The sequence below is a fragment of the Wolffia australiana genome, chromosome 15 (genome assembly GCF_029677425.1).
Source record: "Wolffia australiana isolate 7733 chromosome 15, ASM2967742v1".
NCBI classification, from domain to species: Eukaryota; Viridiplantae; Streptophyta; class Magnoliopsida; order Alismatales; family Araceae; genus Wolffia; species Wolffia australiana.
The window spans coordinates 1,986,048-2,013,146 of record NC_135849.1 but is presented as its reverse complement, the minus strand read 5'-3'; the positions used below and the strand labels follow the sequence as shown (position 1 = coordinate 2,013,146).

The 27,099-nt window shown below is 37.5% G+C and overlaps 1 protein-coding gene and 1 long non-coding RNA gene across 2 annotated transcripts; both read right to left on the bottom strand.

Annotated features, from left to right (window-relative positions):
• Window positions 1–6,177: 6,177 nt before the first annotated feature.
• LOC144712973 (uncharacterized) lies at window positions 6,178–7,541 on the bottom strand. The gene is made up of 3 exons (XR_013583915.1): window positions 6,908–7,541; window positions 6,577–6,801; window positions 6,178–6,486 (listed from the first exon to the last, which is right to left on the bottom strand). It is a non-coding gene; the product is annotated as an uncharacterized LOC144712973 (long non-coding RNA).
• Window positions 7,542–14,114: 6,573 nt separating this feature from the next.
• On the bottom strand, window positions 14,115–22,987 carry LOC144712970 (putative V-type proton ATPase subunit H). The gene is given in 13 exon segments (XM_078587415.1): window positions 14,115–14,499; window positions 15,179–15,323; window positions 15,325–15,356; window positions 16,140–16,265; window positions 16,999–17,124; window positions 17,504–17,665; window positions 18,559–18,676; window positions 18,760–18,827; window positions 18,943–19,013; window positions 19,121–19,223; window positions 21,349–21,474; window positions 21,884–21,996; window positions 22,865–22,987. Coding segments are annotated over 12 exon segments (1,356 nt in total). The 5' UTR covers window positions 21,908–21,996; window positions 22,865–22,987; the 3' UTR covers window positions 14,115–14,244.
• Window positions 22,988–27,099: the final 4,112 nt, after the last annotated feature.

Sequence of the window (27,099 nt, the reverse complement as noted above, 5' to 3'; positions counted from 1 at the left end):
TAGAAATGTGAGTGTAACAGGGATAGATAGTCAAAGGCAATTTGCCAATGAATCACACAATGTTTTGGTTGTTACATACAATTGGTCAATTTATTCAGAAGTAATTCGTCGAGATCATGCACATTTTCATCCTACTTTATGAAGAAACTAAAATTAAGCCTAGCCAGTCAGCTCCAACTTATGTTTAAAATTCACACTCAGCACACTCCCTACCCAAAATAAAGGGGTACACTAATTACTTTGCATATAATCATTGGACTTGTCACAAAAGTATCAACATTAGACACAAAACCTCTGACGGATGGGACAGGAAGTAAATTATTTAAATTATTATATATTTTTAGTAAGAGTCAGAAAGGCATCCCCACTTCCAGAACCCATCACAAGCTCTTCCTCTGCCATATGTTTCTTCCTGCTTTGTCGGATGGTTCTCAATGAAGAGATGTGGAGAGAGAAAGACCCAAATAACGAAGGGAGAGGAGAGAGAGGGAAGGCACATTCATCACCAGTGGCTCAAAAACTGGTTATGCTAATGGTCAGCTTATGTTAATAGTCAACATGACTTTTCTACTTTGACTTAGACATTAACTAGTTGACCTGACCCGGGACCAAACAAGACCAGACCGAACTTTAGGTAAGGTTTAGGTCCTTGCTAAAAACTTGGACTAGACCCTAGAAACAAATTTTCCCAAATCTGGACGAGGGCTAAATACGGGATAAATTTACTAGGTGATTTGATGAGATAGGTATAGATAAAAACAAGAGGTTGTAGGGAGGCCCACATTCTGAATCTAAATCTCATAATAATAATAACATGAAGATATATATTTTATAATGTATGTTTTGGGCTTTGTATTCTAGGCTGCCTGATTTTCTGTGCAGCTATGACAATAGCTAATTTCTAGCAAACTTGGCAAAACTCTTTATCACTTAAAGATGCAAGTTGTCAAGATCTTGAACATATTGTGCTTGAATCCAAAGTGAGGCTTTTGAACGGATCTCATTACAAACAGACCGGCACTCGGAACGATTAACGTGATCGAAACCTTCGAGGCTCAAATTTGAAAAAAGAAATTTAAAATTCTGTATTTCAACCAAGAACAGAGAACAAAGTCTGCCATTTTATGATATATTAATTACTCCATAGAAAGAAAATGAATGTATGAGAACAAGTTCAACCCCATTAATCACACTTACTCTTGGTAAAGTTTCAGTTGTCATTGGAATAGGGCTTGAGCTTTCCATAAAAAGTATGCAATATATTCTATGTAATTTGATGGTACTAATTTGGTCAAAATATTTTGCTCTATTATGGCATATTAAAAAGCTAATTTGTCACGTAAAAAGACAACAATTAATTACAAAGATGCAATGGTTTGGCTTATCGCCATATCATTTTATTATTTATTGGCAAGTTAAAAAGATGGGGAATACATGGGCATGCCTATTAAAACTATATTAGGCGCACAATGATCTTAAATTGAGCATGGAATGAGGAAGCAAAAAGATGCACAAAAAATGCACATTTTTTGCAACAATAACTAGATGTATGCATATTTGGATCTAAATAGATATACACACATTTTAAGTAAACTGATTAGTTCACATTTATATGAGCTTTGATCCACATTTTGATACACCTGAAACTTGATACAATTGAGCACTAATTGTATTATGTAATAAAATAATGATTTACATGATACCTATAATGGTGACTTAGACACATAGGTATGAATATAACAAATCCTTTCTTCGTTACTAACAGGAATGAAATTACAAGAGAAATATCTTCCTTCTTTTCGTATTTTCTATAAGCTTTTTATCTGTTTGTGCGATACATTTTTTGAGGAGCCAAACCCAACTAGAGGACTTCGTATCAGTTTCCTCAAATTACATGTTCAGTAATCAAATGCAAATGAACCTAACTTTATTTAACACATAATGCACTAAAATGTTCACATAAGACAGACGCAGAGATGATGCTTGAGAAAAGAAAGCAAACAAATCACCAAAAATAACTAACTATTCAGATAAAAAAGTATTACTTAGTTCAATCCAAACGAATCACAAAAATAAGAACTTATTCGGTAAAAAAAAGCCTTATTGATCAAAGAGCAAACCTCCAGGAGCCGAGATTGAGCGAAATGCCTGGCCGGAGTTCTTAAGAGCAGCGAAGGATCTGGGCACCTGAAATTTTCTCTTCTTCAAGAACTCAATGGAATCTTCTAAGCAGTGAGATGGGTGTGACTCTTTCAGAATCACAGCTTCTACAGCCCTGTTTAGTTGATCGTCAATCTCATTAAGATCATCACATCTACAAAAAAATATAATAATTTTTTCGTAACCTCGATCACCAGAACTTACCCGAAATGCTTGTGCTGCCTCTTTTTTCTAGAGACCGGCTCATCGACGATTGTTTCGCTCTCCGTGTCTGACGAGAAAGTCGGCCTGGAACTGTGACATTGATTTTGAAGGCCAATCAGAGAAAAGCCAGGATAATCACAGATTTGAACGAACAAATTGAAATTGATAGAGAAAAGAGAGATAGATAGATAGATAGATAGATAGAAAGTTATTCTTTCTCTCTCTTTCATGCTTTATAATTTTTTACATAAAAAAAAACTGTTTTATATTTTTTGGGGCAAACAATGCCATGATAACACATAGTGGGGTTCATTCAAACTAATGATTCGAATGAATTGCTTTGGATTCATTCTTATCCGTATGAACTGTAAGAATGCGTCTCAAAATCACGGATAAGTATATTTCAAAAACAATCCCTGCAATTATCGAAAGAGACTGAACTACATCATGAAAGGCCTGCACACATTTAATCCCAAACATTTCAACTAAGCTCCTGGCAGTACTACCAAAAGTAATTTAGAGAACAAGTGCATACCAAAATTTTTTTGAACATGTCATGTAGGGATTTTGGTTTGTTCTGAAGAATTTTAGGTTTTACAGGATGAGTGGAAGTTTCGAAAATTTCGTGATTTATTTGAAAGATTTAAAAAGTGGAATAATCAGGAAAATTCCTTATCTCCAACTCTACGTGATTTTCTATGATTCATTGTCCCAACTGACAAGTCAATGCAATTCCCCTTTCATATACTGAGAAAAATATCATTTCTAGAAGAATAGAATACTCCGCAAATTCGTTAAGAGAGGAAGGCCTCAGTACATTAATAGAGCTTGCCGGTCATACTTATTAATTGGATAGAGAGGTGTATTAAGGACTTTGAGATGAGTTATGTCGGGTAATATGTTCCATTATATTCGTTTTTTGTATTTTCATGACGACAGATTTAAAGAAGTTTCATTTTTTAACATTATTTGTGACGAAATTTTCAAGATCTCTCTCTCTTTCTCTTCTCTCTCTCTCACTCCTTCTCACTCTCGGCCAATTTTGCACTATCAAAATGCATGTTCAAAATGCTTTTATAGTATGTTCATCAATAGGAAGCATCTTTTTCTTGACCCAAATCATGGAAAGAGATAAAAAACCTCCCAGAATAATTCTCATGGTTTAAATGACTGTGCTGCAATTTCCTCTTTATACTAGTTTTCTATAAGTTGATTGTTAAGGAATGTTTAATACAGCTTAAGAATCCGTCACACCCCAGCCGTAGCACCCCTGTAGCCGTTAATGCATTGGCTACATTACTGAGGGCGCCTTTTGTGCGGGCCTTCTTTGTTCAAGCAGATGGAATCAAACTGCTGGTTCCTTTGATCACCCCTGCCTCCTTTGATCAACAAAGCATTCAGGTGATTTGATTCGTTGTTTTGTTTCTCTCTCTCTCTCTCGCTTTATAAAGTACTGCATAAAAATATAATAATTCCTCAGTTTGAGGAAAATCCTCTTGTATTTCTTTGATTGAATGATAAAATCCCCAAGTCCTCACAATTTTTTTTTTTTTTGGTTTCTGATGACGCATTCAACGTCCACAGTTTCATATGAATATTAACTCACGATCATTTTGGTTTTACGTCATGTTATAAAATTTGGTTCTATCATCTCTTGAAAATTGTAAGATTCATTATTCTTTCATCATTGATGCCAGTCATCTCTACCTTTGTTAATCATGAATGTGGAATATTGATTTTGTCCTTAGTCATATTTAATGAGAAATGGTGAGTTTCATCTTCTCTACCATCATCTTCACAAAAGCTTCTTCCTTAATTTGACCTTCGCATGGATCTTTCAGCACTTAGTCATTCCACAACCCAGAGATGGCATGTTGAAATTTGACCACATCCTCGTCAGTACGAAAATTTTGAGCTATAAATTTAATGATTTTCTACAGTAGGACACACAAGAATGATAATCCTGATAAAATGCATATAATGTTTTAAAAACTAGACAACATTATCACAAGGAATGATTATTTTGGGGGTTGATGTAAAGTGGAAAAAATAAGGAATAACTTCAATAAATATAGATAGGGTTGATTGTCTTATTTATGCTGTATGATGAAGTTGATTGTCTCATTCTCATTCCCCATGAGCTTGCACAGGCACAAGCCTATCACCACAATCCATGTGTCATTTACCTTAAAATGGGCCAACTTAAATTTATCTTCCAGTTCAAATACTTGCTTAGTGACTTTGGGAAAGATAACTTATCTCCTTCTATGACCCGTTGCATAACCTTGTAGTTTGCTTCCAAAATCAATTAGACCACCCCTGCAATCAACCTGCTCCCTGTCCAGATCTCACAGTCTACTAACACAATCTCAAGATTAAAATTTTAATGCGTTTTAGATCCCATATTATAATATATATATAAAAAAGTCAATTAATCCTGGAATTTTCCAAAGCACTAAGATTTTAGCAGTGAATACGGTAAAATTGCATTAAAATTTTTTAATCTATCGCACACGCTCCTTTTTACCATCTTAAAATTGTATGAAATAACTAACTCTATTTGAATTCATGACTGGAATGAAAAAATACACAATAAGTGTTGAAATGCATTAATTGAATTAATCTAATGCATATTAGGATTGTAAATGACATGTAAATGTATGCATCTTATGATATCTTCCTGATGGAGGACCATCCCAAGGAGCACACTCAATCTCATCATCAACCATGCCGTGTAGCTCGCGCCGACGTGAAGAATTCGTATTTCCAGTATCAAGTCTAACGTTGGGTTCCTTCTCCGGCGGTTCTTTCTTACATAATCACTTGTTTTACGACAATCTCCATTGTTTTATTTCCCTGTATGTGTTTAGGCCTTCCCATGAATGATGTTTATGTGTTTGTCTTATTGATTCACTTTGTACCTTTTGGGGGGAGTCCATTCGAATTCTTACTCCCCTAAAGAACCCTTTTAGGGGGAAGCCCCATAAGCTTCCCCCTTAAAAGGGTCCACTAGGAGGTCCATAACCGTCCCCCCCTCTTCAATAAGAAGAGAGGGCGGGTGAACATGGGAGTCAGGTTGTCTTCTTTCAAGAAAAAAAATCCAGACCTGTTTCGTTGAGTTGTCAGTTATTTTGTTCTTTGAGAGAGTTCATGTTTATGTTGAACACCTTCTTGATCTTCCCGTTATATCTCGGAGATCTGATTGGGAAGGAAAATTGTTGAAGATTACTGCCATTATTGCAGGGCTTCTCCAAGCTCCAGTAATTCTCCTCCAAAGCCAGAACGTCAATTGCTTTCAAGAAGACTCAATATTGATGTTTTCCTGAACATCTGATATTCCATGTGTGATTGTCAGATCCGGCGTCCTCGAACATCAAGTGGGTGTTGCTTTCGCCCGAGGATTTTCTACGGTCTCACTTGGACCAATTTCACTCTTTCTCTCTTTTCCATGACCGTCGACTGGTTGCTTGTGCTTCCCCTGACGACCCCGTGTCAATCCGACTGGCCTTCATCGACGGACGATCACTCTGGTTCCATATCTCCTTCTTGCTGTTGGTCAACCCAGAATTTTCACCTCGAATCTACCTCGACGGTTCCCTCCTCGATCAATCTCTAGGGAACTCTCATCGTCGTGATCATTCACTAGCGGTGTCCACATTTTTACCAGTTCTCACTACCGCTTCTACTGCAGACTTTTCCTGATGATACATACACCATATCCTTTGGGAATGGGGAGTGATGTAACACAATGTGCCACGCTTGAGCGGCTCGTGTTACACCACGGGGAAATGGCGAGAATGGTGTTCGCAAACGTGATTAAAAATGATGTGTTGTTAAAATTCAACGAGTAATACGATGTTACACCAAATGATACACGACATCAAGGTAGGTAGTCAACACGAGGGTCGTGGATGCCTCGGCTTGCCGGCTCTTTGCACGCGTCGCACACTGTCTAAGGCGGGTCGAGGGACTGGCAGATTGCATGGAGCACTAGGGGCGGAGAGCTCATCCTCTCGCCTGATAGTCCAACTTGCCGCACACCTCAACATTGACATCAGCAGACGACGGGTTGGACTGCACACACTCCAAGCATCGCATCTGCTACACCAGCTCCACCCACTCCTGCAGGCACGAATGATCATCTCCCGCGATTGGCCCACACGATTGACGTATTGCATGAAACACAAAAGGCGGGAGCGCTCGCTCTCTCACCTAACTGATGTCTTCGTCACGCTCCTCATCAATGGCGACTGTCGACGGTGGGGAGGTCTCCGCTATGCATCATCACCACTGCGGGGAGATTCGGAAAAATGCCGACAGGAGCGATCTTCTCCGAGCACCTACCAGGTATCACTTATGTATCTTCTCTTTTTCCTGCACATGGGCGTGGACGAGTCGGGTTCTAGCATAATTGTGATATTTATGCTCGCTCCACGCCTATAAGATATGATAAAAAATCTACTTATATATACATAATCCCCCTGGGTGGCATCCAGGGCACGACTAGATCGGTCTACAGGCACAAAAGCAAGGTTGGACGTACCCGGCACCATGTTTTTTGCCAGTAAACAAAAACACAAGGGCCATGCCACTGTCAGGTTCCCAATGATCCATGTAATTGGCTCGAGAGCTTACGGAGTGGGGGATGAGCTTTGTCCATGAATATCCACACCACCGATCGGTGCGAACAGATCCAACACCATCAAGAAGATTTATATCATAAATTCAATTTTTAATCCTATAAACCAAAGAGTTTGAGATAGAGATAGAGACGTTGGATGTATACTTGCACTGTTTTTTTCGGATTCCTTTCTATCCTACTTCCATAGCGTTGGCAGATGGTGATGTTTGACATCATTGTCGTTAGTTGCTCTCTATACAGGACGACTGACGAGACGAAGAGAACATGATGATGAGGAGACATTGAGAAGGCGACAATGATGAGATGGATAGATATTGAAGAAGTCCTCAACCAATGATTGTATGAATGATGATAATTATGATGATTCCTCATCATCATCGTCATGGGATGAGCCAAAGCCTGTTTGGATGCCCTAAAATTTGCCAGTTAATTAAACCATTATGAAGTTTCTACTGGCAATTAAGCAGCTTGCCTTTGCATTTGCAAAGAGAAAATGCTGTCCAACACATGTTCCACACCGCTGTTTAATCATCAATTTTTGACTTCAGCACAACCGAAAATAGCTGGGTGGCTGTACTCAATGTTTACCGGGCCATTGACAATTCTAAAGTCTCGGAAAACCAGAAAATCATTTTTTTCCTCCAATCCTTAAAGTGCCAGAAGCTTATGAAGAAACAACCAAAAAAAAGTCTGCTGGCCAGCTGTTAATTAACTTAAAAATCCGCCCGACTGATGCCACCCCCCGAGTAAAAGAAAAGAAAGAAAACAGAGAAGGGAGTTGGGGATTTACCTCATCTGTCCACGCCTGAGCTTTTATGTGTTGCACTATTTGTGGCAGGCCAAGATCGACCATCTGGGCACCGAACGATCCCTTGGATAAGAAATTCCTGAGCGTCAAGATGACAACCCTCACCACCTGCCGCCATCAAAAAAATTCAACATAAATGAGGTTTAACATAAACCACCCATCAAAACATACTGTATGATCGGAAAAGTGCACAGAATGGCATCTGAAAGGTCCATTTAGCTCTAAGAGTGGGAAAGAGCCGCTTCCCTTTCAAGATTTCATAATATTATAGATACCCATTGACGAACTTTAGGATGAATGGAGGAGAAAGATAAAGAGGAGTTTGGACGACATGAAGAACCCACCACCATGGGAGCCCAAAATAAACCCTGTAATGGGGTCCCGATTCACTCCTTTCTATCTGCTTTTACACAAGACTACGAATTACACAATACCCTCCAACTAAAGTAAGAAGTAAGACTTATAGCTCTGAATTCTCACACCTATCAATGTATCAGGACTGACAATTCAGGAATACATGGAGTTGTCCTCGGATCTGCGGGCCATATCTGGATTGACAGTAGCATCAGAATCATTGCATTCAGCAAGTTTTGCATGGTCTTCTTCCTCTTAATATATCCCTTTAATGGCGCGTGATTTTAGACAGATTTCCTCCCAGGATTCTATCAGAAAGACCATACTCTCATGCCACCAAACCTTTGTACAGGGAAAAATCTCAATCCAAACTGGCCAGTGTAAATCATGATAGACATGAAGGCAAAGTAAATATTCATGACCAGAGGTCAACGTGTCCTCCATGGTCGAAATGAAAGGGGAGAAATCAAAGAAATTTATTTCCAACCTTTTCCTTAGTTGACCCTTTGACCACTTCGACGAGTCGTGGAAGGATCCTTGTCGTTGCCAGGTAGTCTATGGCCGCGCCGTAGAATGATAGCAGCCAGAGGCATAGGCAAGCTTCATAAAGGAGCTGCAGAATAGAGAGCTTGTGCTTGTTAGGTTTTAATCTGAATCAATTTTCCACATTCATGATTAACAAAGGTAGAGATGACTGGCATCAATGATGAAAGAATAATGAATCTTACAATTTTCTAGAGATGATAGAACCAAATTTTATGACATGCCATAAAACCAAAAGGACCGTGAGGTAATATTCAAATGAAACTGTGGATGTTGAATGCGTCATCAGAAACCAAAAAAATAAAATTTGTGAGGACTTGGATATTTTATCATTCAATCGAAGAAATACATGAAGATTTTCCTCAGACTGAGGAATTGTTGTATTCTTATGTAAGTACATTATAAAGCAAGAGAGAGAGAGAGCGAAAGAAAACAACGAATCAAATCACCTGAATGCTTTGTTGATCAAAGGAGGCAGGGGTGATCAAAGGAACCAGCAGTTTGATTCCATCTGCTTGAACAAAGAAGGCCCGCACAAAAGGCGCCCTCAGTAATGTAGCCAATGCATTAACGGCTACAGGGGTGCTACGGCTGGGGTGTGACGGATTCTTAAGCTGTATTAAACATTCCTTAACAATCAACTTATAGAAAACTAGTATAAAGAGGAAATTGCAGCACAGTCATTTAAACCATGAGAATTATTCTGGGAGGTTTTTTATCTCTTTCCATGATTTGGGTCAAGAAAAAGATGCTTCCTATTGATGAACATACTATAAAAGCATTTTGAACATGCATTTTGATAGTGCAAAATTGGCCGAGAGTGAGAAGGAGTGAGAGAGAGAGAAGAGAAAGAGAGAGAGATCTTGAAAATTTCGTCACAAATAATGTTAAAAAATGAAACTTCTTTAAATCTGTCGTCATGAAAATACAAAAAACGAATATAATGGAACATATTACCCGACATAACTCATCTCAAAGTCCTTAATACACCTCTCTATCCAATTAATAAGTATGACCGGCAAGCTCTATTAATGTACTGAGGCCTTCCTCTCTTAACGAATTTGCGGAGTATTCTATTCTTCTAGAAATGATATTTTTCTCAGTATATGAAAGGGGAATTGCATTGACTTGTCAGTTGGGACAATGAATCATAGAAAATCACGTAGAGTTGGAGATAAGGAATATTCCTGATTATTCTACTTATTAAATCTTTCAAATAAATCACAAAATTCGAAACTTCCACTCATCCTGTAAAACCTAAAATTCTTCAGAACAAACCAAAATCCCTACATGACATGTTCAAAAAAATTTTGGTATGCACTTGTTCTCTAAATTACTTTTGGTAGTACTGCCAGGAGCTTAGTTGAAATGTTTGGGATTAAATGTGTGCAGGCCTTTCATGATGTAGTTCAGTCTCTTTCGATAATTGCAGGGATTGTTTTTGAAATATACTTATCCGTGATTTTGAGACGCATTCTTACAGTTCATACGGATAAGAATGAATCCAAAGCAATTCATTCGAATCATTAGTTTGAATGAACCCCACTATGTGTTATCATGGCATTGTTTGCCCCAAAAAATATAAAACAGTTTTTTTTTATGTAAAAAATTATAAAGCATGAAAGAGAGAGAAAGAATAACTTTCTATCTATCTATCTATCTATCTATCTCTCTTTTCTCTATCAATTTCAATTTGTTCGTTCAAATCTGTGATTATCCTGGCTTTTCTCTGATTGGCCTTCAAAATCAATGTCACAGTTCCAGGCCGACTTTCTCGTCAGACACGGAGAGCTAAACAATCGTCGATGAGCCGGTCTCTAGAAAAAAGAGGCAGCACAAGCATTTCGGGTAAGTTCTGGTGATCGAGGTTACGAAAAAATTATTATATTTTTTTGTAGATGTGATGATCTTAATGAGATTGACGATCAACTAAACAGGGCTGTAGAAGCTGTGATTCTGAAAGAGTCACACCCATCTCACTGCTTAGAAGATTCCATTGAGTTCTTGAAGAAGAGAAAATTTCAGGTGCCCAGATCCTTCGCTGCTCTTAAGAACTCCGGCCAGGCATTTCGCTCAATCTCGGCTCCTGGAGGTTTGCTCTTTGATCAATAAGGCTTTTTTTTACCGAATAAGTTCTTATTTTTGTGATTCGTTTGGATTGAACTAAGTAATACTTTTTTATCTGAATAGTTAGTTATTTTTGGTGATTTGTTTGCTTTCTTTTCTCAAGCATCATCTCTGCGTCTGTCTTATGTGAACATTTTAGTGCATTATGTGTTAAATAAAGTTAGGTTCATTTGCATTTGATTACTGAACATGTAATTTGAGGAAACTGATACGAAGTCCTCTAGTTGGGTTTGGCTCTCAAAAATGTATCGCACAAACAGATAAAAAGCTTATAGAAAATAATAAAAGAAGGAAGATATTTCTCTTGTAATTTCATTCCTGTTAGTAACGAAGAAAGGATTTGTTATATTCATACCTATGTGTCTAAGTCACCATTATAGGTATCATGTAAATCATTATTTTATTACATAATACAATTAGTGCTCAATTGTATCAAGTTTCAGGTGTATCAAAATGTGGATCAAAGCTCATATAAATGTGAACTAATCAGTTTACTTAAAATGTGTGTATATCTATTTAGATCCAAATATGCATACATCTAGTTATTGTTGCAAAAAATGTGCATTTTTTGTGCATCTTTTTGCTTCCTCATTCCATGCTCAATTTAAGATCATTGTGCGCCTAATATAGTTTTAATAGGCATGCCCATGTATTCCCCATCTTTTTAACTTGCCAATAAATAATAAAATGATATGGCGATAAGCCAAACCATTGCATCTTTGTAATTAATTGTTGTCTTTTTACGTGACAAATTAGCTTTTTAATATGCCATAATAGAGCAAAATATTTTGACCAAATTAGTACCATCAAATTACATAGAATATATTGCATACTTTTTATGGAAAGCTCAAGCCCTATTCCAATGACAACTGAAACTTTACCAAGAGTAAGTGTGATTAATGGGGTTGAACTTGTTCTCATACATTCATTTTCTTTCTATGGAGTAATTAATATATCATAAAATGGCAGACTTTGTTCTCTGTTCTTGGTTGAAATACAGAATTTTAAATTTCTTTTGTTTCAAATTTGAGCCTCTAAGGTTTCGATCACGTTAATCGTTCCGAGTGCCGGTCTGTTTGTAATGAGATCCGTTCAAAAGCCTCACTTTGGATTCAAGCACAATATGTTCAAGATCTTGACAACTTGCATCTTTAAGTGATAAAGAGTTTTGCCAAGTTTGCTAGAAATTAGCTATTGTCATAGCTGCACAGAAAATCAGGCAGCCTAGAATACAAAGCCCAAAACATACATTATAAAATATATATCTTCATGTTATTATTATTATGAGATTTAGATTCAGAATGTGGGCCTCCCTACAACCTCTTGTTTTTATCTATACCTATCTCATCAAATCACCTAGTAAATTTATCCCGTATTTAGCCCTCGTCCAGATTTGGGAAAATTTGTTTCTAGGGTCTAGTCCAAGTTTTTAGCAAGGACCTAAACCTTACCTAAAGTTCGGTCTGGTCTTGTTTGGTCCCGGGTCAGGTCAACTAGTTAATGTCTAAGTCAAAGTAGAAAAGTCATGTTGACTATTAACATAAGCTGACTATTAGCATAACCAGTTTTTGAGCCACTGGTGATGAATGTGCCTTCCCTCTCTCTCCTCTCCCTTCGTTATTTGGGTCTTTCTCTCTCCACATCTCTTCATTGAGAACCATCCGACAAAGCAGGAAGAAACATATGGCAGAGGAAGAGCTTGTGATGGGTTCTGGAAGTGGGGATGCCTTTCTGACTCTTACTAAAAATATATAATAATTTAAATAATTTACTTCCTGTCCCATCCGTCAGAGGTTTTGTGTCTAATGTTGATACTTTTGTGACAAGTCCAATGATTATATGCAAAGTAATTAGTGTACCCCTTTATTTTGGGTAGGGAGTGTGCTGAGTGTGAATTTTAAACATAAGTTGGAGCTGACTGGCTAGGCTTAATTTTAGTTTCTTCATAAAGTAGGATGAAAATGTGCATGATCTCGACGAATTACTTCTGAATAAATTGACCAATTGTATGTAACAACCAAAACATTGTGTGATTCATTGGCAAATTGCCTTTGACTATCTATCCCTGTTACACTCACATTTCTAGGAGTGGTACAGTCCAGTTTGGCTGCTCCACCTAAAATGATGGAAGTGCAATCCCGGTTTGGTCCAGACTGACCGGTCTCATGTCCTAAATATTCAATCCTAGTTTTTTCCATACCAATTGGGATCGTCCAAGGTTAATTTTATACTTTATTAGCACTCAGTGGTACGGCCTAGGAATGTTGTGTAGATCCCATCCATGTAAAATAGTATAACTTCCAATGCAATCTTGTATAGTGGAGGAGATCAAATGTTATCTAGACACTCAAAACTTATCATTGCACAGTATTAAGAACAGGTCCAAACATTGTGCACTAAAATGATTTTGTTAAATAAATAATAGCACATAAAGATTTGCCCATTGAATCATTATATTTTGAGGGTACAAGATGTAGCACATAAAAATATATCTGCATATTGAGGATACAAGGTACAGATCTAAGGCTAAATAGTCGAATTGTACCACTTAATTTGTGATGCTAAGATGATAACTACTCACTATACAGTGAATTAGTGTTAAGCAAATACCACTTGCCTCAACTTTATATTTTGTAGCAAAGTCAAAGCATGTTCTTCGGGGTTTCTTAACCAGATAATAACATGTAGCCCAAGACCACCCATGAACATAATGAATAATTCATAAAATTAAGTTTCAAGTGTACTATTTTCTTAGAGAGAAGGATATCAAAATGTTCCCTTTCCGAGTGGGAATAAGGATTTGCAGCAAAGTCAAGGGATGTTCTTAGGGGTTTCTTAACCAGATAATAACATGCAGCCCAAGACCGCCCATGAACATAATGAATAATTCATAAAATTAAGTTTCAAGTGTACTATTTTCTTCGAGAGAAGGATATCAAAATGTTCCCTTTCCGAGTGGGAATAAGGATTTGCAGCAAAGTCAAAGGATATTCTTAGGGGTTTCTTAACCAGATAATAACATGCAGCCCGAGACCGCCCATGAACATAATGAATAAAAAATTCATAAAATTAAGTTTCAAGTGTACTATTTTCTTAGAGAGAAGGATATCAAAATGTTCCTTTTCCGAGCGGGAATAAGAATTAAGGAATGTGTATATGCATCAGTAACCACATTTCAGGTGCACAATCATAAAAAAACTACCAATATAAATTATGGAATATTTCGTCTCTATACTAGCATCTCAATTGGCTAGAGGATGATGAATTTTCAGTAGATGTTCTGGAATCATGGATGTTTTGGATAAATAAGGATAAATTCCATTTGTCTGATCATTTATTCGCCCAGATAACATAGCAATATTCCAGGTAAAGAGAATAATCACAATAAAAATGGAATAAAGAGGCCTCAAGAAGAGGGCTGGAGGAAGGAAGCATACTTGGTGCCCAAGAAGAGGCGCTGGGCGCAGAGGAGCGCGTTTTTCATGACATCTGGATCTTCATGAGTCATGAGCTTCATGACTCTCTCCTTGGCACCGAGATCAGCGAGAACGATGCGGCCACCCGGATGGTGCTGAACGAATTGAGCGATATCCTGGCACGCCACTGCCGATGCTATTGTGTCACTCGATGTCTCCATAATCGTCAGCAGCACTCGAACGATCTGTTCAATTCATTCATCATTCATCATCAGATTATGAAAACTTGGATTCCTCTATTTCTTCATTACGTGCATTAAATGATATGATATGATACGATACAATATGATATGATGTGACATGTATGTACCATGCCTGCATGATTGTCATGAAAAGACACTACATTTTCATCTCCTGTAAGCATGGAAGCCAAAAAGTAAATCATGTTTTTTTTTTCTTTCAACTGCTGGGTGTTAGTATAAATGCACAGATTCCCTCTCTTGCGAGATATTCCACAGAGTGTCAAATGGTATCAGCTCCTGAGATTTTATCCATTCGGATAGGATATGCATGTACCTTTGTATGAATGCATTTAGTAAAAGCATGCAAAAATATTTCCAAATCTCCTTCGAGTATGCAAAAAATCTGAAATTCTTAAAAAAAATCTCATCTTCCACCAGCTGGGTTTTCGTATAAATGCCTATTTTTCACTCTCTCTAACTGGATATTCAGTTCCCATCCGAACAGTCTGTATAATCAAAGACCCATTTAATCAATTCTTGTTTCATCAACAGTATATTCTCTCTCCCTCTGGGGAATGAAAATATATCACCATTTCATTCTCCCTCCAACATTATATTTTCATGGTCCTAGGTAAATTGGTACTTTTCAAAGAAATTCAAAGATTAATTATTTTTCTCTTACCTGGAAGTCGTTCTCCTCGAAATTGATGATATTCTCGCGCCAGAAGTTGGGGTCCTTGTGCATGGGTGACCATTCAAGATGGCCCAGCAGCACCTCCTGCTTGTACTTGTCGAACGAGCTCAGCCTCCTCACGTTCTCTTTCAACCTCCTCCAGCTGCCCCAGCGCATCCACCAGATCCTATCCAAGTTAAAATAAGAAATTTATAAAACAAATCGAAGCACAAACCAAAGAATTGTCTATCTCAGCTTTATAAACCAAAGAGCTAGAGATAGAGATAGAGATGTCGGATGTATATTTGCGCTGTTTTCTTTTGGATTCCTTTCTATCCTACTCCCTAGGGTTGGCAGATGGCAATGAATTCGACATCTTTGTCATTAGTCGCTCTCAGTACAGGACGAATGAAGAGATGAAGAGAACATGATGATGAGGAGACATTGAGAATGCAACAATGATGAGATGGAGAGATATTGAAGAAGTCCTCCAGCAATGATTGTACGAATGATGATATTATGATGATTCTTCATCGTCATCGCCATCGCCATCGCCATCGTCATGGGATGAGCCGAAGCCTATTTGGATGCCCTAAAATTTTCCAGTTAATTAAATCATTGTGAAGTTTCTGCTGGTGATTAAGCCACTTGCCTTTGCATTTGCAAAGAGCAAAAGCTTTCCAACACATGTTCCACACCGCTGTTTAATCATCAATTTTTGACTTCAGCACAACCGAAAATAGCTGGGTGGCTGTACTCAATGTTTACCGGGCCATTGACAATTCTAAAGTCTCGGAAAACCAGAAAATCATTTTTTTCCTCCAATCCTTAAAGTGCCAGAAGCTTATGAAGAAACAACCAAAAAAAAGTCTGCTGGCCAGCTGTTAATTAACTTAAAAATCCGCCCGACTGATGCCACCCCCCGAGTAAAAGAAAAGAAAGAAAACAGAGAAGGGAGTTGGGGATTTACCTCATCTGTCCACGCCTGAGCTTTTATGTGTTGCACTATTTGTGGCAGGCCAAGATCGACCATCTGGGCACCGAACGATCCCTTGGATAAGAAATTCCTGAGCGTCAAGATGACAACCCTCACCACCTGCCGCCATCAAAAAAATTCAACATAAATGAGGTTTAACATAAACCACCCATCAAAACATACTGTATGATCGGAAAAGTGCACAGAATGGCATCTGAAAGGTCCATTTAGCTCTAAGAGTGGGAAAGAGCCGCTTCCCTTTCAAGATTTCATAATATTATAGATACCCATTGACGAACTTTAGGATGAATGGAGGAGAAAGATAAAGAGGAGTTTGGACGACATGAAGAACCCACCACCATGGGAGCCCAAAATAAACCCTGTAATGGGGTCCCGATTCACTCCTTTCTATCTGCTTTTACACAAGACTACGAATTACACAATACCCTCCAACTAAAGTAAGAAGTAAGACTTATAGCTCTGAATTCTCACACCTATCAATGTATCAGGACTGACAATTCAGGAATACATGGAGTTGTCCTCAGATCTGAGGGCCATATCTGGATTGACAGTAGCATCAGAATCATTGCATTCAGCAAGTTTTGCATGGTCTTCTTCCTCTTAATATATCCCTTTAATGGCGCGTGATTTTAGACAGATTTCCTCCCAGGATTCTATCAGAAAGACCATACTCTCATGCCACCAAACCTTTGTACAGGGAAAAATCTCAATCCAAACTGGCCAGTGTAAATCATGATAGACATGAAGGCAAAGTAAATATTCATGACCAGAGGTCAACGTGTCCTCCATGGTCGAAATGAAAGGGGAGAAATCAAAGAAATTTATTTCCAACCTTTTCCTTAGTTGACCCTTTGACCACTTCGACGAGTCGTGGAAGGATCCTTGTCGTTGCCAGGTAGTCTATGGCCGTGCCGTAGAATGATAGCAGCCAGAGGCATAGGCAAGCTTCATAAAGGAGCTGCAGAATAGAGAGCTTGTGCTTGTTAGGCTTTAATCTGAATCAATTTTCCACATTCATGATTAACAAAGGTAGAGATGACTGGCATCAATGATGAAAGAATAATGAATCTTACAATTTTCTAGAGATGATAGAACCAAATTTTATGACATGCCATAAAACCAAAAGGACCGTGAGGTAATATTCAAATGAAACTGTGGATGTTGAATGCGTCATCAGAAACCAAAAAAATAAAATTTGTGAGGACTTGGATATTTTATCATTCAATCGAAGAAATACATGAAGATTTTCCTCAGACTGAGGAATTGTTGTATTCTTATGTAAGTACATTATAAAGCAAGAGAGAGAGAGAGCGAAAGAAAACAACAAATCAAATCACCTGAATGCTTTGTTGAGTGGACGCAGGGGTGATCAAAGGAATCAGCAGTTTGATTCCATCTGCTTGAACAAAGTAGGCCCGCACAGAAGGCTCCCTCAGTAATGTAGCTAATGCATTAACGGCTACCGGGCTACTACGGCTGGGGTGTGTTGGATTCTTAAGCTGCATTTAACATTCCTTAACAATCAACTTATAGAAAACTAGTATAAAGAGGAAATTGCAGCACAGTCATTTAAACCATGAGAATTATTCTGGGAGGTTTTTTATCACTTTTCATGATTTCGGACAAGAAAAAGATGCCTCCTATTGATGAACATACTATAAAAGCATTTTGCACATGCATTTTGATAGTGCAAAATTGGCCGAGAGTGAGAAGGAGCGAGAGAGGGGGGGAGAGAGAGAGAAGAGAAAGAGAGAGAGATCTTGAAAATTTCGTCACAAATAATGTTAAAAAATGAAACTTCTTTAAATCTGTCGTCATGAAAATACAAAAAACGAATATAATGGAACATATTACCCGACATAACTCATCTCAAAGTCCTTAATACACCTCTCTATCCAATTAATAAGTATGACCGGTAAGCTCTATTAATGTACTGAGACCTTCCTCTCTTAACGAATTTGCGGAGTATTCTATTCTTCTAGAAATGATATATTTCTCAGTATATGAAAGGGGAATTGCATTGACTTGTCAGTTGGGACAATGAATCATAGAAAATCACGTAGAGTTGGAGATAAGGAATTTTCCTGATTATTCCACTTTTTAAATCTTTCAAATAAATCACGAAATTTTCGAAACTTCCACTCATCCTGTAAAACCTACAATTCTTCAGAACAAACCAAAATCCCTACACGACATGTTCAAAATGTTTTTCGGTATGCACTTGCTGCGCATGGTGGGGTGAGCAGGTACTCCCGTTACATCCCTTCTCCAAAGCACAAAGATGATGAAATATCCTAAAAAGGCAAGGTTTTGCGATCCTCGAGGACAATACAAATAATGGTGGAGTTGTACTATCAAGAATTACTTTCTACAATTTCACACGGATCCATACCTGAGAACATAGCCAGTCAACCAACCCTTTGAGCACATCGTCAATGGTAGTAAACTTGATCTCAGAACTCGGTGCTTTACCATTTGAGGTACTATCATTCTTAACTTTTGGACTTGTGCTGAGAGGAGTGAAGTTCTATCTCAGTATAAGATCTGGCCATAAGATAATAGATGCATAGTTGAATAAATATTTTTTAATTACCTCACAATTAGAGAGAGTATCTTACAGCTCTTTTCTTGCATGAACCAATTCGTGCCCCACAGTAATCTGACGAAATTTATTGTTTGTTAACAGTCATGTAAAATAGAAACCATGACATGTAGAAGTAAGAAAGGAGTTACACAAGTAGAAACAAAAGATTATGATTAAAGATAAAACTCAACTTAAGAAAGGCTCATAGTTGTCGTCGCTTTCCAGAGATTTATCATGAAATAATCTGGCCTGTTTTGGATTTGCTGCCCAACAAAATAAATACTGAGAATAGAGAAAATGTGAAATTTTAATTTTCTACTCATTAATCTCAATTTAAATATGTTAAATTGTGATCTATTCCTTGATATACCAGAAAGCATTTCGTCAATTAGAGCAAGAACATATTCCACAGTGTCCGCCTTATTAATGGTTCGCAGGATGTTGACGAAGACTCTAATGTAGGCTGGACCTTCCTGCAGAAATTAAAAATTAAGGATGAGTAAAAAGATTTTTTGACTTGCTTCTTTATCTGCCATGTTCTGGAGCCTCTTGAAATTTAAATTAAGAATGAGTATTTAAAAAATATCAAGAATCTTGATGTGTTTAAATAAGATATTCCTTTTGAATCAGAACTAAGATGATTTTAACCGCACCGATGAAATTAGTCAAACCAATCAAGAGATTTGACCAAATCTTGAACTATAGGGTATTACAATATTCACATAACAATTATGAAACAGAGGTAAAAGAAAGGGAAAAAATACGTGCGCACAACAATTTCTGGGTATTACACTTAGGTCATTGGATCTTATAAATAGCTGTTATGAGAAACATAAGGGGGGAAAGATAATTATCAGTCAAGGCGAGAGTATTCTTTTGAACGGCATGATGGGTCTGAGGATTCTTCTCCATCTCAACCATCACAGTTTGTAATACAATTACACAACCCATCGGGGGTAATTTCGATTTTTCACGTCCAAAGGCTTTTTTGGTATTTTCTCTGGGATTGTATTTCTCTTCAAATAGGTTACCCTCCTCTTCCTAAGGGAAGACGATAGAGAATTGAAATTGAATCCCCGTGCATTCCTTCTGCCTCTCAAGATAAATAACCTCTCTATATATCTATTCCTTACCATCTCCTATCCCCTGAGATCATCTCTCCTATGGGTCTTCAGTCGATTTCACCTTCTCTGTGATCTTCCCATTCAATTCTAGACGGCCACACTTATCTCCCCTTTATATCTCCAAAATCTACAACCCCAAGAGTGTAACTGTTCCTGATAGAGAAAGAGAGAAGGAAGAAGGAGCTTCTACCGTGGCAGAGGGAGGGTGCGAGAGGGTGCTATTTGTTGGGAGTGGAAGGAGTGTCTGCAGTGGACATGCCACCAATGGATGGTGGAAAACAAGAACCCAAACTCAGCTTCCAAATACATCATCACTGCTCTCCATCTCAGGGTCTCCATCCTTTTTTCAAGTTGTTCATCAGAACTTTAAAGGTTTGGGCAGTAATTTATGCGACGAGCTTCATCGCCTCAAGGGCCACAACTATTCAAAAGGAAATATATCGGCATGTTAATTGATGAAAATGTCCAAGTGGGCAATAATGAGAGAGATACCCCACAAAAGAGGTTGGGGTTTCTAACAACCTTCTCCAACTCTAGACTGCCACAAGTTTCTTACCCTAGAACTCCAAAATCTTCAACAAAGAAATACATGCTTGGATACAATCAACTTGGATTGCATAAAATCTTCATGTTCATAAATCAAGGATTTTTCCTAGTATTTCTCTCTCACACGCTCTAGTCTGAAAACGAGTAAAACTTATTAATATTGGAGAAAACTAGCATGCACTGAAAAAGCTCTTAGCAACGCACAAGTGTGAGAAATTAGGTTTTCCACTCTTAACAACGACAAAAATACACGTCAGCTAAATCAATGGAGCTGATGGCCATGTATGAGGCTGATCGACGAGACTCATCTGATGGATACAGAAAAAGTGAAAGATAATATGAACAGCTACTGTCCTTGCATAGAGACAAATTAAGTGAATTTTGCAGAGATAAATATTCAGAGAAATCCTCAATGACCGCTGTAATCACCACTGATTATTGTTGAAGTCAACATCCTGCCTGAGTTAAGAAATGAAGTAGCAACTTTTCCATCGGCTATAGCTTGCAGCACAGTGTTAGGCGCAGAATCTTAATAATTTTTAATCACTGATCTTACTCCAAAGTAAAAAAATAGAATTAAGCCTCTTTTGTCCGATTAATTTCCATTTCCCACAAACTCAGGAACAACAGGCTTACGAAACAAAACCCAATAACACAGAATGGGATTTTGATCCTTCACATTCCTGGTTGAGATATTTTAACAACACCAGAAAATCCCAAAAAAAGAAATTGTATTACCTGATTTCTACTGTACAAAAAAATCATTGAGAAAAGTCACCAACGAAGGACTACTTTGAGCAATTATTAACGAAACATCCAATTTAACATCGTAAAAATTTTAAAAATCGTGAAAATGAAAAAAATAGATAAGAAAGATCAACGACAAGATTGAAATCACCCTAAGCCATAAAGATCTAAACAAACTCACATCGTCAAGTAATGCAGCACGGTTGCTCTCAGGTCTCTTATCATAACGCCGCAACAGCTGAAGGCATCTTCCAGTAATAAGCTTCGCATTCAAATAGGTCTCCCATGGTATGTCCCTTCTCAGGACCTTCATAAACGTGAAACAAATATTTCAGTTCAAGAACGACTTTAATTTCCTAGTATATTCACGGTGTCAATCATCCATTCAAACCCTTATCTCAAAGAGATCGATTACACATTCAAGGGGAGAAAATACTCACCATACGCGAATAAAAAAACTCCGCCAGGGGTGAATAATATTAGATTATCTACGAAATAAACGAAAACTTGCGCAAAATAATCATGCCCATGAGCCCATCTATAGAATAATCAATTAGACCATTCAAATTACGGGAAAAGAAGCAGTTTTTGCCGCGGATCTTGAAAAACCCAGCTGAAAAGTCTCGATCCAATCCCCAATTGGAACTGGGGAAAGAACGGAGGATCAATTAAGGAATTCCAACGATGACAAACTCCGGATTGAACCCAGATCTCACCTCTTGGGTTTCGAGGTCGGCCATCGGCACGGATTTGGATCACCCCTGCGATGAGACAGCGAGGATTCCGTCTTCTTCTTCAGATTGAAAGATCACTCACGAGAAGATGAGCTCTGAAATATTGCAGAAAGTCACTCAAAAAGCGAACGAGAAAATTAAAATGAGAGAAAATTAAAAGTCAAGGCTCCAAAAGCGAACAAAAGTACATGACACTGGAATAGGCGTTTCAAAACAGAAAGCCACAATAGTTCAAAAAAAAAAACAGAAAGCCACAAATCTAGCGTAGCAAAGAACATAAACTCTGAAATATTGAACGGCAGACCCCACAACCGAACAGAACATAGTTTCGAATAGGCGTTTCGAGAACACAAAGCCGCAAAATCAAGTGAAGCAGAGAAAACGAACTCTGAAATATTGCGCAAAGGAATTCGATAACCGAGCTAAGGAGAGATAATTGAGAGAACAGGAGACGTAATGAGAGATAATTCTAATAGGCGTTTCGAAAACACACAGACGCAAATCAAGCATAGCAGAGAAGACGAAATCCGCAATATTGCAGCAAGGAAATCGAAATCCTCAACGCTGAACGGAAGAACCGATGCAAAAACAGCAACAGACCCAAAATTAATCAAAAAAATGCTCACAGCGAGCCACATAATGAAGGATAACAGCGAAACGTGGAACGATTAATTGCGCGAACATGACATTCGAACAGGCGTTTCGAAAACACACACACGCCAATCAAGCGTAGCAGAGAAGACGAAATCCGCAATATTGCAACAAAGAAATCGAAATCCTCGACGCTGAAAGGAAGAACCGATTCAAAAACAGCAACATACTCAAAATTAATCAAAAAAACGCTCCGGGCGAGCCACAAAATGAAGTATAACAGCAAAACACCGAACGACAAATAGAACGAACAGATTTTCAAAGAGATTTTCAGGAACATACAGATTGATCAAAGGAGACGGCGAGATTCACCTGGACAACGATAGATCGGAAGCCGCGCTGGAGACTCCGCGTACAAAAGACGTGGAAGCCTAAAATTTGATTCCACGGACAAACTGCCAGTACCGCATTATTAACTCTCACGTGTGATTAGGATAACACATGGTAATAATAATAAATAATGTATCGATCAGTGTATTTTCTCATTACATCGTTCAATTTGATAAAAGCGTACCAAATAATAGTATTAATGAAGGTTTTTGCTAATTATATTAATGAGTTAGGAAACATAGGGATTGAACTCAAGTTCATGATCTGTATCCTTTAGAAGATGACTCAAATTCCGAAGCACATTCACTTGAATCCTTTCAGGCTTATGGGTACAAATATAACTTAATTAAAATTTCAGAAGGTTAATGAATGTTTGGTTGAACTTTGGTTCTCATAATAGGAATATATAGTGTCAAAAAAGTCCGCATATGATGTTCATCTAATGGATAAATAATCATATTAAATGATCATTCTCGATCATTGGTTCCTCAGAAAAAAAAACTACAATTGTGAGGAAATAATTCACAAGCAGTAATGGAGGATTCCCCAACATGTTAATGATTATTGAGATTTTTAAGCAAAGATCAATGAAGAAAATTAATGTGCAGTAATACCAATATTAAATGAACATAAAGAAAATGATATAACATCCTGATATATAATATCAATATTTTTACTATTCAAACACTACAAGTAATACATCTATATCTTATATTTTGTAGTTTATCTGAGCATCAACTAAGATTTTGTTGACATAATATATATCTGTGTTGTTTTATTTCTATATTTGATCAGAAATGTCTTGATTGATTCTTTCACACGTAATTTTAAATCACAAGTTAAATATTAACTTTGTAAACTTGCTAATTAATTAACGATCTAATTCAGTAGTTTGATTTCTTATTGGTTGTGCAGATGATAGGAAAGTCCATAACTGAGAGGTCTTAATAAAAATTTGAAAAAACACCTATAAAAGTCAACATGTTTGGAAGATCCTCTAAGCTCTCTGATTACTTTCTGGGTACACTCAGATTCTTGATAATCTCAGAGATGGTCTTAAGCATCTCAAGGCTTTGGTTGGGCATTGCGTGTTTGAGCATGATTTTCTAGCTATAATATGTCACATGAATTTCCCCAAATAAAAACTACCCTATTATTAATAGACTTTGTCGTCAATATTTCCTAAGTGGAAGACCATGCTCATGAGCTTATAATCCTAGGTCAGAAAAAGTTGATATGATATTTTTTACATCCCCGTATCCCTGCTGGGGGGCGACCTGGACATAAAAAGGAAAGAGAGGTATGCAGTTTCTCTCGGTTTTTGCATGCAAGCCTTCCAGTAGGAGGCATGCATGATGGGCTTTTAGCTACATGGTAGCATACCCTGATAATTGTGTTGTTTTGCTTGGATTTTGAGCACTCTCCACTACATGACTAGTTTAATGTGCTCATCAGCGTCTTGACCCAGAAATGTGGATTGTCCAGGCCCATGAACTTGTTATACTCCTGTTCTAATCGGAGACATCATTCAATCAAAAGATAAATAAATTGTTCATCAATAGCTCTAAATACTGAACAATGAGCTCTAAGAAGATAACACACGTGAACCTATGAAATGTTTATGAGGTAATTCATATTATCTTGGTCTTAAATACTTATATAAACCTCGCAAAATGCATACGCCCCATCTAAGAATATATATTTTACCATCTTAGATATATTCATATTCACCTTATGGTCTCCCGCCTTTATCTTTGCACCTTGTTTCACTCAAACTGGCAGTGGAAAGTAACTATGTCACTAACACAATACAATAGTGACAAGGGTCCTCCATAAATTTCATATCCTCTATTTCCACTTTACCTGATTTTTTTTCTACTTGTTGGAGCTCATTTAGAATAATTTTTAAGTGTACTAGCCAAATGGCCCTACATAATTTTCAGTATAATGTTCCCAGTTTTTCATTTGTTTCATTCAATTGAATTTTTGTCTACTTCTACTGAGAGGTTTGGGGATCTTTAAAAAAAAATTACATACAAAGAGATATGATCGTAGGTATTGACAACTGAGATGTTAACTTTACCTATGTTTTTTGGGCTACACGCCTTGATTTAGATGAAGAATTCAAAATGATCTGTAGCAAAAGACTTAAAACGCAATCCTAACATCTCAAAAAAAAATTATTGAAACAAGGAACCAATGCACTGATTGCATCTGTGATTTCTTGGATCCTCGAGCAAGGCGAGTTGAGTTGCTCAAGTGTGCAGCCTCTAGATGTATCATCGTGATTCTTGACACATCAAATCTCTTCCTTCATCCATGCAAACTATGTACACCCACCGTCATCATTGTTATGTTGTCCTGATCGCATCGAGAGTGGAGAGGAGTTGGGGGAGAAGGGAGAAGTAGGAGAAGGCCCCTAGACAATTCTGGTATGGGTGACTTTTGTTTAGGGCCTTCCTCCCAAAACTTAAATATATCTTCCAACGTCTTAAGACCGCTTACGTGTGGCCCTCTAGACCCATGAATAAGTCTAGTTAACGACTCGAGTGGCCCAAACACCTTTATTGTTCTTCCAAATTACTTAACTATATCAGCATATAGATTAATTAAAGTCAAATTAATTTTACCCAAATGATAGGTTGAGTTTCTAATATGTGGGGTGCCAAATTATACATCATGCTCTAGAAGATACAAAGAAGTATGTATAGATTTACTCATTGAACCTTTTCGTCATCGGTTACCATGTACATATAGTCCCTCATCCACTTGACACTCCTAGGATGACTTAGAATATGGTCAACTATCAAACCCTGATCAGACATCCGAGATAGTACTACGGCGTTCGGAAATCATCTGATAACTCTTCTCTAATCTTTCGCTATTGCATCTTCTTCCGTGAGTTGTCAACTCTCAAACCACGGTGGATTATCCCATCTTTACCACTCAATCGTCTTCATGATCTTCATGATGCGCCTAAAATAAGACTATTTAGAATCCCATGATTAGGGACTCGCAGGCTATAGTCAAAGTACAATTGTTCATCTACAAGGCATCTTGGTGTCTCATGTATAAGGACCACTTACACAATTGTGATCTGAATCAACCTGATTGATAATTTGGTACAATATCATTGAGGGATTTGTACGAGGTAATTCAATGAACTCTTTCCACTAAATATCACCCACTATCTATTCGTAGTGTCTCCAAAGTACTGACCACAAGAACGACTATACTCATCGTATGAGTGAGGCTAGATAGTGTCATTCTATTTAGATACTTTGATGTCCTTCTCGAGTATCCTTTGAATATGAACATTTAGAACACATGCTTAAATACTAGTAATCTCTGTATAACAATATCATCATAATTCACCATGTCTGATCATATATTCATGGACTTCATTATAAGCATTACATGTGCATTGTAATGAATATGTTATATCAATGAACATGGAATGAGACATGGCATGTGTGATTGGTTTTACAGACACATATATTTCCATCATGTTTAGAATTTGTTCATCATATAGTGGGAACTTTATTTTGGATTTCCAACTAACCTGATGGTATAGAATGGACAATGAGTGTGATTGAAGATATTTTTCACTCTTAATTCACCGATTTCTCTATAATTGATTTTGTCCTTGGTCATATTTAATGAGAAATGGTGAGTTTCATCTTCTCTACCATCATCTTCACAAAAGCTTCTTCCTTAATTTGACCTTCGCATGGATCTTTCAGCACTTAGTCATTCCACAACCCAGAGATGGCATGTTGAAATTTGACCACATCCTCGTCAGTACGAAAATTTTGAGCTATAAATTTAATGATTTTCTACAGTAGGACACACAAGAATGATAATCCTGATAAAATGCATATAATGTTTTAAAAACTAGACAACATTATCACAAGGAATGATTATTTTGGGGGTTGATGTAAAGTGGAAAAAATAAGGAATAACTTCAATAAATATAGATAGGGTTGATTGTCTTATTTATGCTGTATGATGAAGTTGATTGTCTCATTCTCATTCCCCATGAGCTTACACAGGCACAAGCCTATCACCACAATCCATGTGTCATTTACCTTAAAATGGGCCAACTTAAATTTATCTTCTAGTTCAAATACTTGCTTAGTGACTTTGGGAAAGATAACTTATCTCCTTCTATGACCCGTTGCATAACCTTGTAGTTTGCTTCCAAAATCAATTAGACC